Genomic DNA, 15,446 nt, shown 5'->3' with positions numbered 1-15,446 from the left:
ATAGTTCTAACGTAGAACGCTCAGGCTCATCTTCTCCTGTAATTTGTCTGAAGGGGCCAAACGGTCATGAGGCCGCCCGACAGCTGCGCGCATTGCACCCGGCAGAGCTTAAAAGGCCTCGGCATTCGCTTCTTGCTGTTCTTCTTTCCCATTTACTATATGAATAGGCATTTGGTATCCGTTTCCAGCCATGCAACGAGGAGCGGGGCCCAGCTTACTCCGTTTGCGCTCGAGGACCTTCGCCTCTGCTCGCTGACGGAGATGTGGAAATTCTAACACCCTCGATTTCCTATGAGGAGAATTCACTTCTATGAAAGCCAGATTTGTTTGATGAGGAGTAGAACAGTGCCGAGCAGGGTGTAGCCATAGTTTAGAGCTCTGTGGACCCGTTGGCCCACTGGTCAGGGGTGCGGTGGCTTGCAGCATGTACACGGTGGCCAAACAACAAAGACCACTACGGAGAGGACAGCACCCACAATTAATTAATGGGAGGTGACTTATGCAGAGTGAGCCTTGCCTTGAAGGTGTAGCCTTCACTCCAGTGGAGAACTGCTCCATGTTTCGGCGCCTCCCTACGAACTCGGGAACTGAGCGGGCAATGTCAGAGGCCACATTCCGCTCTTCAGCAGGTGAACGAGCAGCCACGCCCCTGCGCCCATCAACACCGCACAATGTGTCCAGGTCCTCTCCTCCGAACCAGGAATATTGCGGTCAATCGGAGGATCGAATCCTTCATCATACTGCGCAGTGCGACACGGTCTGCTTCGAGAGAGTGCGATCGCAGTTGCCAGCAGGAGCGCTTCAGCTTGATCAGACGAAGACTATGAGAGCACGCATGATGAGGGGTGTGATAACAGGTCCGGCACGGTGGCGCGGCGCTAATGCCTCTTGCGGGACGCCCAATCTCTATTGTGCAGTTTACAAGTACAGCTTTACTCAGTGTGTCGTGCATTCATCTGCCTCTTCTGCACAGTCTAGCAGTCGGTCACCAGAGTCCGGCTACCTTCCTTTGCCGCCGCCAAAGCTTGTGTCAAGCACTTGGGGGCAAGGGCCACTAGTGATTGACGGTGTCCCTGTTCTTGAACGGCACGCAAATACACTAGGTGAATATGCTGAAAAGGGGAGCCCATGCGGAGATGAACTTCAATCTATTTTTGTAAGTGTCGGGTATGCAGGGTTTATTTTCTGGTATTGTCAGCAAAACTTAGCACCACAAAATGCAGCTCCCCTTCAATCGAACTATTGGAGCTGCCGTTTGTGCCATGCAGGTCTTGACAGTGGGAGTTTTCCGCAGTCGTATAACATCAATTAGCTCTACTCCTCTAATCTCTGAGGGCGGAAATCACAGGAAAAATGGTTCAATACCGCTGCCACGCCCCGAGGATTTGCTTGGTGTTCTCCACATCCCTCTCCATTGCGTAAATATCGCAGAGAAGCAACAGGAAATCAAGCTCAGGCTTCCAGTTACGCATCTCTCTCCTAAACCCAGGAATCACGCTGGTCCAGCCATCCAAATCGAAGCGGAAGGGGAGCAAGGGCTTGCCGCATTGCTCAGTCCTGTGACCTCCTTGGAGAAGTTAGAGAAGCTCTTCCTTGACTCACTCAGTGCCAGTGCTACCGGTGCCAATCGGTGTAACGTAATGCTGTTTCGTCTAAGCGGCAACAGCGGGCCCTTCTTATGGACGTCTGATGCAATGCTTCAAGCGGCCTTAACTGCTCCATCCCAACCTTCTGTAGCTTCAACAACCCTACAACGATCCGTAAGCCCCTGTGAGCTCCACGATGATGAAACAAGCAGGCTAACATACCAGGGGCACAATGGGCTACAAATTCAACATGATGTTGGGACAGCAGAGGTTACGCAGGCAGCGCGCGCTTCCAGTTCCACTTCGAGACTACAGGCCGGCGCATACGCTGAGGGGATTCGCTGCCGCGGTGCATCGGCTGGCCATGAGAGCGCAACTGCCCCTGCACACTGGTCTCAAAGGGAAGACACTGAGCAGCTACTGTCCCCACGGAGCAGGCAACCAAGCACAGCTGGACCAAGTGGCAGCGTTGCCTCAAACAATGTGGCAACGGACCAACAGCGGCAGCGTCACCAACGACGGCAGCAAGAACTCTCAGTAGCTGCAGTTTTAGCTGCATCGGCGATCGCAGCTGCTGCACGGGGAGAAAGGGATCGGAGTTCGCGCAGTTCTACTTCTAAGAAAGCGCAGCAATCCCAACGACTTGTTTCGGGATTAGGTCTGAGAAGCAGCCAAAGGCCTTCGAGTGTATGTGGCGTGGTAGCATCGAGCAGAACACTTATGGAAAAGGGGAGCAACGACAGCTTAATTGTGCACCCACATAGCCTGGGTCATGAACGCACCCGAATTCTTCACGAGCGCCGGACGCCTGCTACCTGCAAAACAAAAGCAGGTCGAGCAACAGAGTTAGGTGGTGAGCCAGAATTGTCTCCTGATGACAGTGTTTCGGTTCGTGGAGACGAGACCCATCGCCTTGCAGCTACTCTTGCCAACCGGAGTGCGCAGTCTGCCCACTCTGTAGCCTCCTGCATGCCGGTGGAAGGGCTGGTTCCATCGGAGTGCTCGGTTCGCCTCACTTCGCAGTCAGATGACCGCAAGAGCACCTTAACCACGAGTATCCGGAGGCTCGACTGCTTAATGACCCGTGCGCAGCTACTTCTCAGCCAGAGGCGGCACCGCCAGTTACAGCAAGGGGAACACAAACAAACTTCTACACAGGAGTCCGTGCATGACGGGCTGGCAGGACCGCAAGCACTCACATCGACTCTTCAGGCAACTCCCACTAATTCATTGAAAATCCAAAATAGCGTTAGCGAAGGTGCAGACGCACTGGGTACTGGACGAAGAGGAAGCACTCAGGAAGTTCTAACACAAGATCGAGGGGAACTGAAATTGAAGAGTCCTGGAAACCGTTCGTCGGAGTCAACTAGACTTAAAGGATTCTCTCCAGACGGAGCCACTCAGCAAGGACCACCTCCATGTTTTATGCGTGACCTTTCTTCTACAGCAAAGGTTGTTAAGTGGCTAAACGCCCAAAATGTCCGCCAAAAAGGCATTCTGACAAAGAAGTGAGTAGACCGCCGAATAGCCTCCCCTCGGTTAGCTCAGAACTGCCGTTTGCGTGTGCCCCAGCGTTCCAAGGTAAACTGGCACACCCCATCACTTTGTTAATTATTCAGGCTGGTTTTGCTTGTTTGGGCACAAAGAGCCCAGCTGGAGAGGAAGCGTCGCATCATACAAGCGCTTCGCCTTGCTAGAGTATCGGAAAACGCCTATCAAAGAGCAGCGCAGCAACACCGGCTCCTTTTGCTTGGATGGTTGTCGCTTAGAGCTCATGCAGGAGAACGCCAGTGCAGGAGTGGACACAACAGAAAACGGGAGTCAACTCACATGGTGAGCTCTGCAAAACCAGGAATCTGGCACTAAGATACAAGTTACTTGTGGTATTTCCAGCACTTAGCAGCCTGTGAAATGCACCTTGCTATGCGCATGCGCACCGGTCACAAAAGTCCATCTCTTGGGCCTTCAATAGTATTAGCCGAATACAACTGAGGCAAACGACGAATTTCCTGGCATTCGCTTTGAGGGTTAGCTAGCTGATTTCGTGTGTAACTTCACCCTCTCCATGCACACTACCAGCGAAAGAGAAACACAATAACACAATCTTCTAAAGTTCGTTACTTCTTCGGCTGAAGTCAAAAACCCAACATATGCTGTTCAAAAAACCCATATGTGCCAATCAGAGACTCATAAGCCCGTTCTAGGTCTTAGTAAACCTAAACCGACATTATGAGTTTACGACTGGCGTCAGCTACAGTTGCTGCAGCGCGTGCCAAAACCACGGCATGCGCTGAAGACGTATGTGCCCCTGGCTGCCTGCTGTAATATGCTCTTTATAGGAGGACGTCAGCCAGCAAGGGGGTGGCAATCGAGGCCGTGAAAGTGAACAGCAAGTTCAAGAGTTAATACAACTTGTCGAAGGGCTGCAGAAGCAAGTACAGGCAAGGGATGATTGGTGCAAACACCTTGAGAAGCGTTCCTCTGAAGAGCAACAGAAGCACACGCAGGAGATGAGTGCTCTCCGTCGGCAAATAATAGCGTTGCAGGAAGAGCTGAAACAAAAAGGGCCCAAAGATGCTGATCCTCCCGCATCTAAAGGGGGAGACAAAGACAGGCAACGGGTGCAGCAAGAGCTGGACGTTATTTCCCAGGAGCGTCGTCAGCTACAGTTGCTTGCTGCAGAGCATGCTAAAGCCACGGCATGCGCTGAAGAGGAGAAAATGCGACTACAAAACGAGCTGGCTGCCAATCAAGAAAGGACGAGGGATCTTGAGCATCAGTTGTTACTCGTGGACCAGCAACTAGTTGGGATACTCAATCAGGCCACGGCGCACGGCGAAACGTCCGCTGGGTTAACTCATTCAGAGCCCAGCCCACCACTCGGCACTTGGGCGTTGAAAAAGCTGCAGGGGATGAGGGAAACGCTTAGAGGAATTGACGGGAAAGAGCCACTGGGACGGACGGCACAAGCGCGACGCCAGCCTCCTTCGGAAGCTGCAACATTTGCGCCTCTGCAGAAGTTATCACAAGACTCGCCGAGGCATGCTGAAAACGTTAGAGGCCAGGTCCCAAGCCTTACGGAGCAGCAGCAGTGTTTGCAAGTGTTACGCCAACAGCGTCCCTCGACTCCGCAGTACCACCACCCAATACATACGTCCCACGAAGCACAAATGAGTCCACCAATGAGCCAGCTTCCGGAACCCGATGTGCAAAAGAATCAGCCGCCGCAGCAGCAAAGGGGCCCCTGGTCAAATGAGCGGCGTGAACCCTCTCCCACGGGCTATCAATGTATGGGGCAACAATCAGTGGAGCAGACGCACGCGGATGTGCAGCCGGAAGTAAGCAATCGCGGGAATCTGACAACCACAGCGGAGGTTCAGCACCAACATCTTCATATGCGTCAAGGGGCGCAAGTTCTCCCAAGGAATCAACAACTAACGGAGCATCTGAACCGGCAGCGCAACCAGAGGCAGCACCTGCTGCAACAGCGTGCCCACCCGCTGCAGCAGACGCTATACAATCAAATGAGTCCACACCTGCAAGCTTCTTTCTCTTCAAACTTCAGGGATCCACAGGTAGCTGTCCAGAACTATGCAGTGTGCTCCTTTCCATTGCATCTGAGACAAGGAACAAATGCAGGGCCCGCGACGGACCACCACATTCGTGGCGTTTCTCCCCAGTGCAACGGACGCGTGACGCCCTCCAGGGCGAATGCGCGCTGTTTAGGGTTGAATGTGGCCTAGCTAATCGTTAGAGAACAGCCCGCCTGCCGTTTCGGGTAATCGGAGACTAATGTTTCCTCCCACCCTCAGACGAATTCTGCAATTGTAACGACCAAATGGCACTCCAATTTTTTCCATCCACAAAGTACAATTTAAACTACACACGAATTCAGGTTGCCCGCCTCCACGCTATCCCCTAGGCGCCTTCCGGTGACATATGGTGGGCGTCACTAGACAGTACTGTTGTGAAAGTACATGTCCCTCGTACTGCCTGTAAGGCAACGTTTGACGGCATTCGAGGACACCACAGCTAGGCTTCTGAATACGAATTTGCTACATATCCTCCACAGCTGCGGCACCCAAGAGTTAATATTTGGTCCAGCGGCATCTCGAAATCCAGCCATGGGACAAAGCAGATATCCCCTATTTACTTCGATGAGTGTTCCTTCCACCAAAGTGCAAAATCGCATGGGCTGGCGATTTCTGGATACGCCATCGCGTCATTCCTTTTCCATTTCAAAGAAGGTTGAAAGCCGGAAGGGGTTATGCGTGACGCTTTCAGTGGCTTTTTCATCGGTATTGCCCGACGTCTTCGCCTGCAACAGCCCACAAACAAGCAATATATACAACGTAGGCTACATTACATACATTGATGTGCGCCTTTAACTACGGAAAACGTTAGAATCGGCTTAACCTGCATCTTACCTTCTTCTGTTTCTTTTGCTTCCGTTTCTTGTCCTTCTCCCTCTTTCGCTTCTTCTTGCGAGACTTCTCGTCGCCGCTTGAACTGCTGTCACTGCTGGAGCTATCACGGCGCTGTCGCTTCTTTGCCTCCTTCTTGACCGCCTCCAAATGCTGCCGCTCTTGCTCCTCGATCCTTGAATTTCTGAAGTTCTGAACAGCAAGCATTCTCTAGATGCGGGCAGCAAATTTATTCCATGGACTGGAAATGTTTGATACCGAATATCCCCTACAATGCGCAACATCCCGGAAAAGCTATGGTAGATGCTTTGCTTGCACGCCAACTGGTTTGGCACCTTGACCCGTACCTGCAGTTCTCTACTGAAGCATTCGTTTTCATACTTTTCAAGGAATTCGCTATTTGACGCCTCCTTCTTCTTAAGCATCTTATGCAACTGATCCCATGTTGGCCGCGAATTCCTTCCGAGCTTCTCCGCAAGGGAGGGCCTAAACAGTAGCAGCCACAGGTCCATGGAAACCGTTCAGGACAGCAACCTGCGTAGTTACCGGACGCGGCTGACACTATGAAGCAGATGTTCACATCTGAAGATTTGCAGACAGCGTTTGCCTTCATGTGCCGTCCTGGGGCATAAAACACCCTTTGTACTGCTTTTACAGGAATCTCCATAGTTTTCCTCGTGTGAAGGTGTGCCCCTGGTCTAGAAGTGGTGGCAAGTCAGGTAAGCCCTACAATTATTGAGAATCTGGCCAACGATTCATAGTGGTGATCTGAAATCTATTTTCGTAAATTCTCACCCGCCACTGGCCACTCGTTTGATTGGATTCAATTGAAGACCTTGGGGCTTGAAGCCCCTGCATTTAACCATTGCTGCGAACTCTCAAGGAAAGCGCATCTAATATAAAAGGCGAAAATGAGCCGAAAAGACGCTCAAACGGCCCCCCTAGTAAATATGTAATATATGGAGACCCATTGGACTGACGCCAACAATGCTGCAGCTGCGCTGTCTGCATGCAGCGCAGTGAACCCATTGCCTACACTGTTGTTATGCATGCACACAGATAGATTTATTTAAGGTGAACGATGCATTTAGACAACTAAGTTTGGTAAATACTCTGACAAAAGTACAAAGCATTTAAGCTTTCAGGATACTAGGGTGCTCTTCACGAGAGAGTTGTACTAGCTCGAAGCAGTTTGGTGGACCTTGCAAATCGGCACAAACACTGCCGCGTCTGGTTTTACGACAGCATGGAGTTAAGCAGGCCCCTCTATTTTGTATTTTTGTATCCAAACTCATTAACGACGTAAATAATTAGTCCATTATATGGTGATTATTGCTCCATCTTGGGCCCATCTTGAATTCGCGGCATCACAACTGCCCGTGGAGTGAAGCGTGGTCCGTCTGCAGTGGGTACATGTGTTCCTAATTGGCTTGCATTATGCTTACAGAAGTCAATGGGGTGTTCAACAGTTAGGTACTGTATTAGCGCTTACATCAGCAGGGGATCTGTGCGTTTGCATGAGGGCTGGACTTGCACCGAGTATTGGTGCACGGAATCTTGAATATTGGCCGCCTCTTCTCCAAATTCTCTGGCCATTGAACTGCTGTGCCTGCGGCACGCCTCCATAGCAAGGTCCGTCTAGAGTCTCATGTATGCTTATATGGCTTTATATGAATCTTACGTTTTTATTGCTGCTCAAAACATGCTAGGAATTCAGCCTGATATCTAAAGCTTTGGGTATATTTCCGTGGTACATAGCAGGAGTGTCCCATGAAGACAGGCGGTAGACAACTACGTGAGCGGGAGAGAGACAACTAAAGGAAGGAAGGGTGCATCCTATCTGGTGCGCCTTGGAGAAGCTCCTGCTACTACGTTTGTCCAATAGCAGGCGGGCGATGCTGGCCAAGGAAAGTATAGGCACAAAGAGCAGCTGTATTCTAGGAATGGTTCATATTTCCATGATACGGGACTTTCATTTGGGACAACTTCACCTCGGCATCACCACAAAGAGATTAGCGTGCACTGGGTGAAGAACGAGACCTTGGATGGACTCCTCACAAGAAAACAGACTTGTGCGACTGGAACCAAAGACTGAGTGCCATTATCAACGATTCCAACTGCTCATGGATTTTTCACAGTAGACTGTGGTGACGGCATTCCAAAGAAAACGAGAGAAGACACTCGAGCGAGGTTCTCGCATTATGCTGGGAATGCAAGCAATATGCATGCACAACCTCGTGGTGGTATCACGAAGAGCGGCTTTGGCGGATATAATCCAATCAATAAATAAGACAGCAGAACAGGTTACTGCTAAGGGGGGGGACCTTCCATCCGAATTAAACATGCATTAGTGTGGCGTCCACCCGTCGGAAAAACAGTGCACCGAATCGAAATATCTCTCAGCCTAGCGCCAACTGATGTAGCTAGTTGCTGGATGTAGATGGCACCCTCTTCTGGAGGGTATTGATGCAGAAATCGGACGGAACACTAGGAAGCTGCACAGTTTAACCGTCAGCTAGCTCGTTCGGACGGAGTTTTGTACAGACGACGGAAAAGTGCCGATGATAGGTAAACTGCTAGATTCAGTAGGGGATTCAATGGTCTATTTATCATATTTTTGCGACGAAGTTTACTTGCATATCCACGTACACCATTGTGCAGGCATTTATGCTGCCGTCCACGAACTCACCAGGAAAGTGAACTAGATATAAGTGACTTCGGGACTCATGAATGCAGGTGCCGACCAGCAAGTTTACCTCTGCAGCTAACAACCAATGCTGCCTTGTGACGGTTATGTAATCCATTTGCCGGTACCTACGCGTTGGCTACTTCCTAACAATTGTTCTGCTATGGTAAACATATTTCCTGAGTCTGGGCAGTTGCTTGCAGCATCCATATATTATTTTGCAAGTGCTTTTGGCTTCGCCCCCATTTGAAGCAGGCCTGACCCGTGCAGCGCAAAAGGGAGGATGCATGTATACATCGCACTAGTACTATACCTTTCTAAAGCCTCTTCAATAATCTGCGTGTAATGTTGGAGACTAGCACTAAGTGAAAGCGCCCCCCAGGCGAATTGCAGAGGTCACCTCCACTGACCTGACCATGCTGATGAGCATTTTCAATGAGCATGCTGTTGCCAATATGGTTAGACCGGGTAACAGCTAAACGGGGGCGCCATCGCCCAGCTTTGTCTTCCGTCTAACCATTTTGGCATCCCTTTTCTCATCAGGTTCAGCATCCTGAATGGCAGCCTGGCATTTGGGAAACCCGTGAGAGGAGCCGAAGGCAGATTAGCCAGGCCCCCCTTGGAATGGGTGTATGCGCGTGTGCAGCTGTTCATATAGGCGAGAGGAAGCATCCGAAACCCTTTACAATTGCGACGGTTCTCATACATCAACAGGGAACTCCCGGGGGTGCATGCTTGTAGTAACGCTTTTCTGGCAGAGAGCTGTTCATTTTATGACGGGCGTGCCCTTTTTTCGCTATGCAAGGAACCCTGCGTCACGGGGATAGAGAGGGAAGGAGGTAGGATATTTTCCGGGAAAGGTAGCTGCTTTTCCGAAACACTACACACCACCGGCATTCATCTTCAAGTCTCTTCCCGATAATCACCTAGCGTTGGTGTGATTTTCCTAGCCAATCAACAGTCATCTATGCTCACATATACGTACTATGGTCGGTTTATTCCGGGGCCTGAAGGCGGAAGAGGGGGGGCAGTGCAGCCGCCTCCTCCGTAATTTCATTGCCATGACCCCGGGTCAAAACTAGAGGTATGCGAAGGAAGAGTAGTGTCCTGTTTGGAGCACATGTGAAACGCTGCCTCGTCTCAAAGGCTCAGAAGCGTCAAATGCCAATACCTGGGACCCAAGTTATACTGTTTGTTTGGATCGTCGTGCTAAATGAGCGAAGGACGTCAGGATCCCTCCCTTAGGCGAATTTTGTTCCTTCAAGTAATTTCGTTTCCAAGTGTTGCATAGGCGAGACTGGGTTGGCTGTTGAATGCCATGGAAACAAAGAGTTCCTGGAGCCTTTCATTGTGCTCCGTGTGTAGATGCACCAGACGTATGCATCTTCTACAGACCTGCTTCCCCAAAGGATTATAGCGACTTTGTATGATATAACAATTTTATGCGTTGTACCTCGATTTTTCTGCTTCGTAGCAACCACTCGGCGATATTGTGACCTGTGCATGGATAATTTGTTTCTGTTGAAGCTATCAAAAAAAGCAGAATAAAAATGCAGAGAGAGTTAAAGTTTGCTCCTCCGCTTCATACGCGTGTGTGTTGCACGCGGGGCGAAATCAAATTAACAACTGCAGTCCCTTAAGGAAAAGTAATTTTCCTCAAGCTAGCGGAAGGCACATCGTGCTCCCTCTCAGGAGCATACATGTACTGACGGCAGATTTTACAACAAGGCCAGTGATTAAATATGCAGACATTCCCTCGATATTTTTGCAAAGAAAATCAAAGGATTCAAATTACTGATTGCCAGGCTGAACCACCGACGGCGACAAGATGTCAACCTTAGCGGCCTCATCTAAGACTGTCGTTGCAGAAGGCTTCGAATCAGTTTCTGAATCTGCCACCATCGATGAAACTGGCATTGATGAATCCGGCTGGCAACAATGTTGATGCTTGGTGGATCTATCCCCCCTGCAATGGCGACAGAAGTGCTTGTAGTAGTGCAAAAACAAGCAGCTCAAAATCAAAACTGGGACCCACAAGTTCAGCCCGCGCAGAGCATCTGCATACTCTAAAGCTCCTGAAGTCTTGGCCAAAGGTTCCACAGCTACCTGAAAACAAGCATTCACGCCTTGATGGGAATCGAGGGAGATACTTTGTGATATCCACAGAATTCATAAAATCAGGAGGATGTGCGAAGCCCATTGTCAATTTCGCTAATAATAGTAAATTGCTGCGGGGAGACCCGCAGAGCCATACGTACCGACTGTGTTTCAAATGATGGGAAGGCAGCTTACGAGGACGGCATCATGACCATGCCCGCAGGAGAACAACGACCGGTAACTGCGGCTCTGTCAAGCCCGATGCATAGTCACGCCGATCTCACCGTCTTCCCAGAAAAGTGCAAGATCCAACAAACTGTTGCCCCCCAGCAAACGTGTAAAGCGCTTCCGTGCGGGAGCAGAGGTTTTCAACGTGTGTAGGTAGTTCAGGCTAAGCGGCACAGAGGTGAATGTTTAACTAGGTAGTAAGTACATGCTACGCGTAAATACTTTGCTATCGATGCGCGGCGAACGGATTTTCTATATGATATAGTAAACAGGCACTGTTTAGCATGAAAAGGCAAGAGGACGAGAATGAACTGCAGTTTTTGCATCCGCACCGCCTTTATCGAGACGAACAACCTGTAGTCGTATTCCTTTGCCGGCATGCGCGTTGCAGCTTTAGTTGACGCGTAACCTGGCTTTAAGGCTAACCATAAATATGTATTTCGCTGAAACTTTTGGTAGTGATGAACTAGAGCTGCCCTACAATCAAATCCGCATCACCCAGGAGATACATTGAGGGCAGGTTCTGCCGACCGCACGGGAACACTTCAGCTGGTTTGGGACGTGGAATGGCATCGCTAGTAAGTACAAGGAGACGAAGTCAGCAAAACGTGAAGGCAAATACAGCAGAAGAAGGAACACACATCTGCCCCGCTAGTCACCAACGAGCAGCCAAGTCTTTCGCAACGGACACATACCTCCTAGGCCATTCCAAATGCCCCATACAATGTCTCCATTTGGTGTATATGACACAAAGCTACTGTGTGGACACCTACGCAAATGGCACGTACGGGGCTACCGCGCGTGTCAGTGCAGTGTTCAGGACAACATGAATTGCAAGGACGCAAGCGAATATGAAAGCCTTAGTTTTCAAAGCGCCGCTCTTAATGCTGAATACATTTGCATGGGAAAGTAGCTGCAGCACCGGCATGGGTACCGCCTAAATAATGAAATGTATGTAGGCACTTCAGATGCTGGCGTCACCTAACCAGCCATTGCCCAGCCACATAAAGTTACAAATATTTCATCTCCAGAAAACAAACCGGAAACGTACGTCGTGGGCCCCATCTCACAGTGGATGCAGCGCACAGCGCACACCAATTTTTTCAAAGTCCTAAACACGTGTGCCAATGCTCTGCATACAGCGGTGGGACGCACCAGCCATCCAGCCGATGCGTCAAAGAACTCCAAGATGTTCTCTGCCAGAGTGGCAAGTGAGGAGAATGGAGAACTTTGAGTGGCAGCGATAAACATAGGACCCGTGAGCATATCAACCGCCTGGTGAGAACAATGTGAACAACGACGATGAATGCAAAATGTGACTGACCCTGACAAGACCAGTTGTCAATACAGACAAAGAAAACCGTCCAAGTTAACACACCCCACATCGCAATCCCAAATATAATCACGGAATGCTAACTTCTTTTGCCCCACTGAGTAATCTACATACAAATGAAAAGACAAAAGGAACATTCGCTCTCCCACCGCAAATGTAACAGCTACAGTAATTATTCTGGTCGGAATAGAGCTATGCATCCAGTATCGGCGACTGACTACGTTTGGACGCAGCAATCTATGATACGACCGAACCGACTTGTCTACCAGCGCACTCAACAAGCAGCTTACAGGAACAGACGATCACGCAAGCAACCGTAAAGTCCTCTGGTATGCCATCTAATACTCGAAGGTTACAGACAGACCTAGCAAACAAGAGGAGGCAGCACCCTGAGCTTGAAATAGTAACAGCAGAAAAGGTTGTACACAACGGGTAGTGAAACGTGCAGCATGGATAGACTGCAGAATCATCTAAACAAATTGAATCCGATTACTTAGCAAGACAATCCACATACCCGCAGGACAGCCACAGTGAAAATTGCAAACTATCGCGACCCTCTGCAGACAGAAGAAAGCCAGGGCCTCCACCAAAACCAGCAAGACATTGTAGTCAACATTCAACCACGAAAGAGCAGGTAATCCTAGAGCTCACAAAACGATGGGTGCGCACTTTCTGGTCATCGCACCCAAAAAAATCAACCACGTCCATTTCCACTACCAACACACTCGAATACATTGGCATTCCGGGTCATATGCTTCCTGCCTGGTCATCAACATCGAGATGGCTCGAACACCTTCCTCTTGCCTATCTGCATACTCAACAACTACACGAAGAAATCATCCCACAAGCATCCTAAAGTCGCTTGGTACAATGCGATTTCTGGCGACGCGTTCTGTCTAAACTCGACGCACTTCCTCAACCTACAAATCGTCAAATAGCCTGTCACGCCACTATGCACTGTGGGTAAACGAACAACAACAAACACCCGTCAATGCATGTTCGATCGCCTGGGAGTATAACGCGCCCGTCCATCACTCAGTTACTCACAGAAGGCAGAATAGCACGGACGGGAACACAAGTCGTAGGCAGAGCTGATGACGGCACTGTTGTTAACGCAAGCAGGTGCAAACCTGCACACTAGTTCGACTCTCTCCAGTCAGAAGAGAGGCAAAGCCTTCACCACAACCCACAAGTTAGAGTAGTCAACATCCACCCAAAAGCAAACGGCTAAAAATATAGCACACAAAAGGGTGAGGGCGCACTTCCTGCTCGTAAGAAGAAACAAACAAATCAACAGCGTCCCTCTCCACTACCAGCACATTCAAACACATTGGCAGAAGCTCGGCTCTACTAACGAGAAAAGCGCAATCTTGCAAGCTACAAGTATCTAATAGGTAGTCAGTTGAAACCATTGGGCCCGGACAGAGCCTTGAAGAATAGGCAGGCCACAATCGGAATGCGGAACATGTTGTAGCATGTGCTGTTCCTGGACATGACACCAAAGCCAGCATTACGTGCTACGCACTCCTCCACGTCGCACTCCACACACCTGGAGAAATGACATCTATCTGTCCACTCTGTACTCCGAACCGTGAATGCCGCCCCCACCAAACCTACCTCCTTGACCTGCAAGGTGAGCGTAGTGGGGACACTGTAGACGTGGGTTTAGCATAGAGAAAGGGGCACAAACGTGCTGGAATAAACATGCATGCAGGCACTAGGGCTGGAGCCAACCTACTAAGCAATGCAACCATCCACCAAAACACAATTCAACGCTGGCACGTTCAGGTCGAAAGGATACAAAAAGCTAAGGTGGCATCGTAGGCAGAACAAGCACACAAGTCAAACCCAAATACGACTGCAATAATACCACTCCTACTACCAGCTTTGCTAACTGCACTTCAGCTACTTGTAAACACACAACGTTGATATAACCGACAAGCGAGCCTTGCAATATCACCAGTAAAACTAGACTTATTCGCCTCAACTATTGGCATTCCGGGTCATATGCTTCCTGCCTGATCATCAATATCGAGATGGCTCGAAAACCCACCTTTTTCCTATCTTCATACTCAACAACCACACAAAGAAACGATCCCCCAAGCCACCCTAAAGTCCTTTCCTGCGGCCTTTAATAGGCGGCAGTGGAGAACCTAGGAAACAAGAGAAGGCGGGCTTCTGGCCAAAAACCAGTATGAGCAGGACGGTTAGAACGCAATGGGTAGTGAAACACTTAACATGGATCCACTGCTCGAGCATTGAAACAACCTCAAGCCGGTTATTGGGCATGGCAATTCACATGCCCGGAGGAAGCTTACCCATTTCTACCAACGTGTTTTGCCTACACTCAACTAACCTCCCCAACCTACAAATCGCCAAACAGCAGTCAACGCCACTACGCACGCCGTCCCAATGACCAACACCAAACACCCGCTAACACATGTTCCACACCCGGGGAATAAAACTCTCCCTTCTATCACTCAACTATTCACAAAAGGCGGAACACAACGGATGCAAGCAAACGTTGGAGGTAGAGTTGGTGGAACCACCATCGTTAGCGCAGATAGGTGCAAACCTGGACACTACCACGACCCTTCGTAGTGAAAAGAAAAATAAAGCCTTCGCGAAACTCCAAAGGCTAGTGTATTCATCTTCCAACTACAAAAGCGAAAATAATAATACAACGCACTAAAAGATGAGTGCGCACTTCCTTTTCACCAGAAGAGGTAAACAACCACCGTCTCCGTTACCACCACACACAAACGCATTGAACTATGCTTAGCTCTACATAACAACGCAATCTTGCAAGCTACCAAACTCTAATTGCTGGCGGGCTGTAAAACCTGGACCTGGATAGATAGGCAGGCCACAATCGGAAAGCGGAAAACGTTGTAGCATGTGCCCTTCCTGGACATGAAACTAAAGACAACATCACGTGCTACTCACTCCTCCACTTCCCACTCCATACACCTGGAGAAATGACATCTATCTATCCACCCTGTACTCCGAACCGTGAATGCCGCCTCCACCAAACCTACCTCCTTGGCCTGGAAGGTGTGTATAGTCAGGACACTGTAGACGTGGGTTTACTT

The 15,446-nt window shown here is 49.7% G+C and overlaps 2 protein-coding genes across 2 annotated transcripts; one reads left to right on the top strand and one right to left on the bottom strand.

Annotated features, from left to right (window-relative positions):
* Nucleotides 1–598: 598 nt before the first annotated feature.
* On the top strand, nucleotides 599–5,329 carry EMWEY_00032490 (hypothetical protein, conserved; the record flags this gene model as incomplete). The annotated part of the gene is made up of 4 exons (XM_013481795.1): nucleotides 599–1,156; nucleotides 1,269–3,094; nucleotides 3,356–3,419; nucleotides 3,926–5,329. 4 exons carry the CDS (start codon nucleotides 599–601, stop codon nucleotides 5,327–5,329), a joined length of 3,852 nt encoding a protein of 1,283 aa, XP_013337249.1.
* A 479-nt stretch (nucleotides 5,330–5,808) lies between these two features.
* Nucleotides 5,809–6,876, bottom strand: EMWEY_00032480 (hypothetical protein, conserved; the record flags this gene model as incomplete). The annotated part of the gene is made up of 4 exons (XM_013481794.1): nucleotides 5,809–5,904; nucleotides 6,014–6,202; nucleotides 6,358–6,496; nucleotides 6,806–6,876. 4 exons carry the CDS (start codon nucleotides 6,874–6,876, stop codon nucleotides 5,809–5,811), a joined length of 495 nt encoding a protein of 164 aa, XP_013337248.1.
* Nucleotides 6,877–15,446: the final 8,570 nt, after the last annotated feature.

Source organism: Eimeria maxima, genomic scaffold (genome assembly GCF_000499605.1).
Source record: "Eimeria maxima Weybridge genomic scaffold, Emw_scaff423, whole genome shotgun sequence".
Classification (NCBI taxonomy): domain Eukaryota; phylum Apicomplexa; class Conoidasida; order Eucoccidiorida; family Eimeriidae; genus Eimeria; species Eimeria maxima.
Note: the sequence above shows the minus strand (reverse complement) of the source record. Positions and strands in the feature narration are given on the sequence as shown.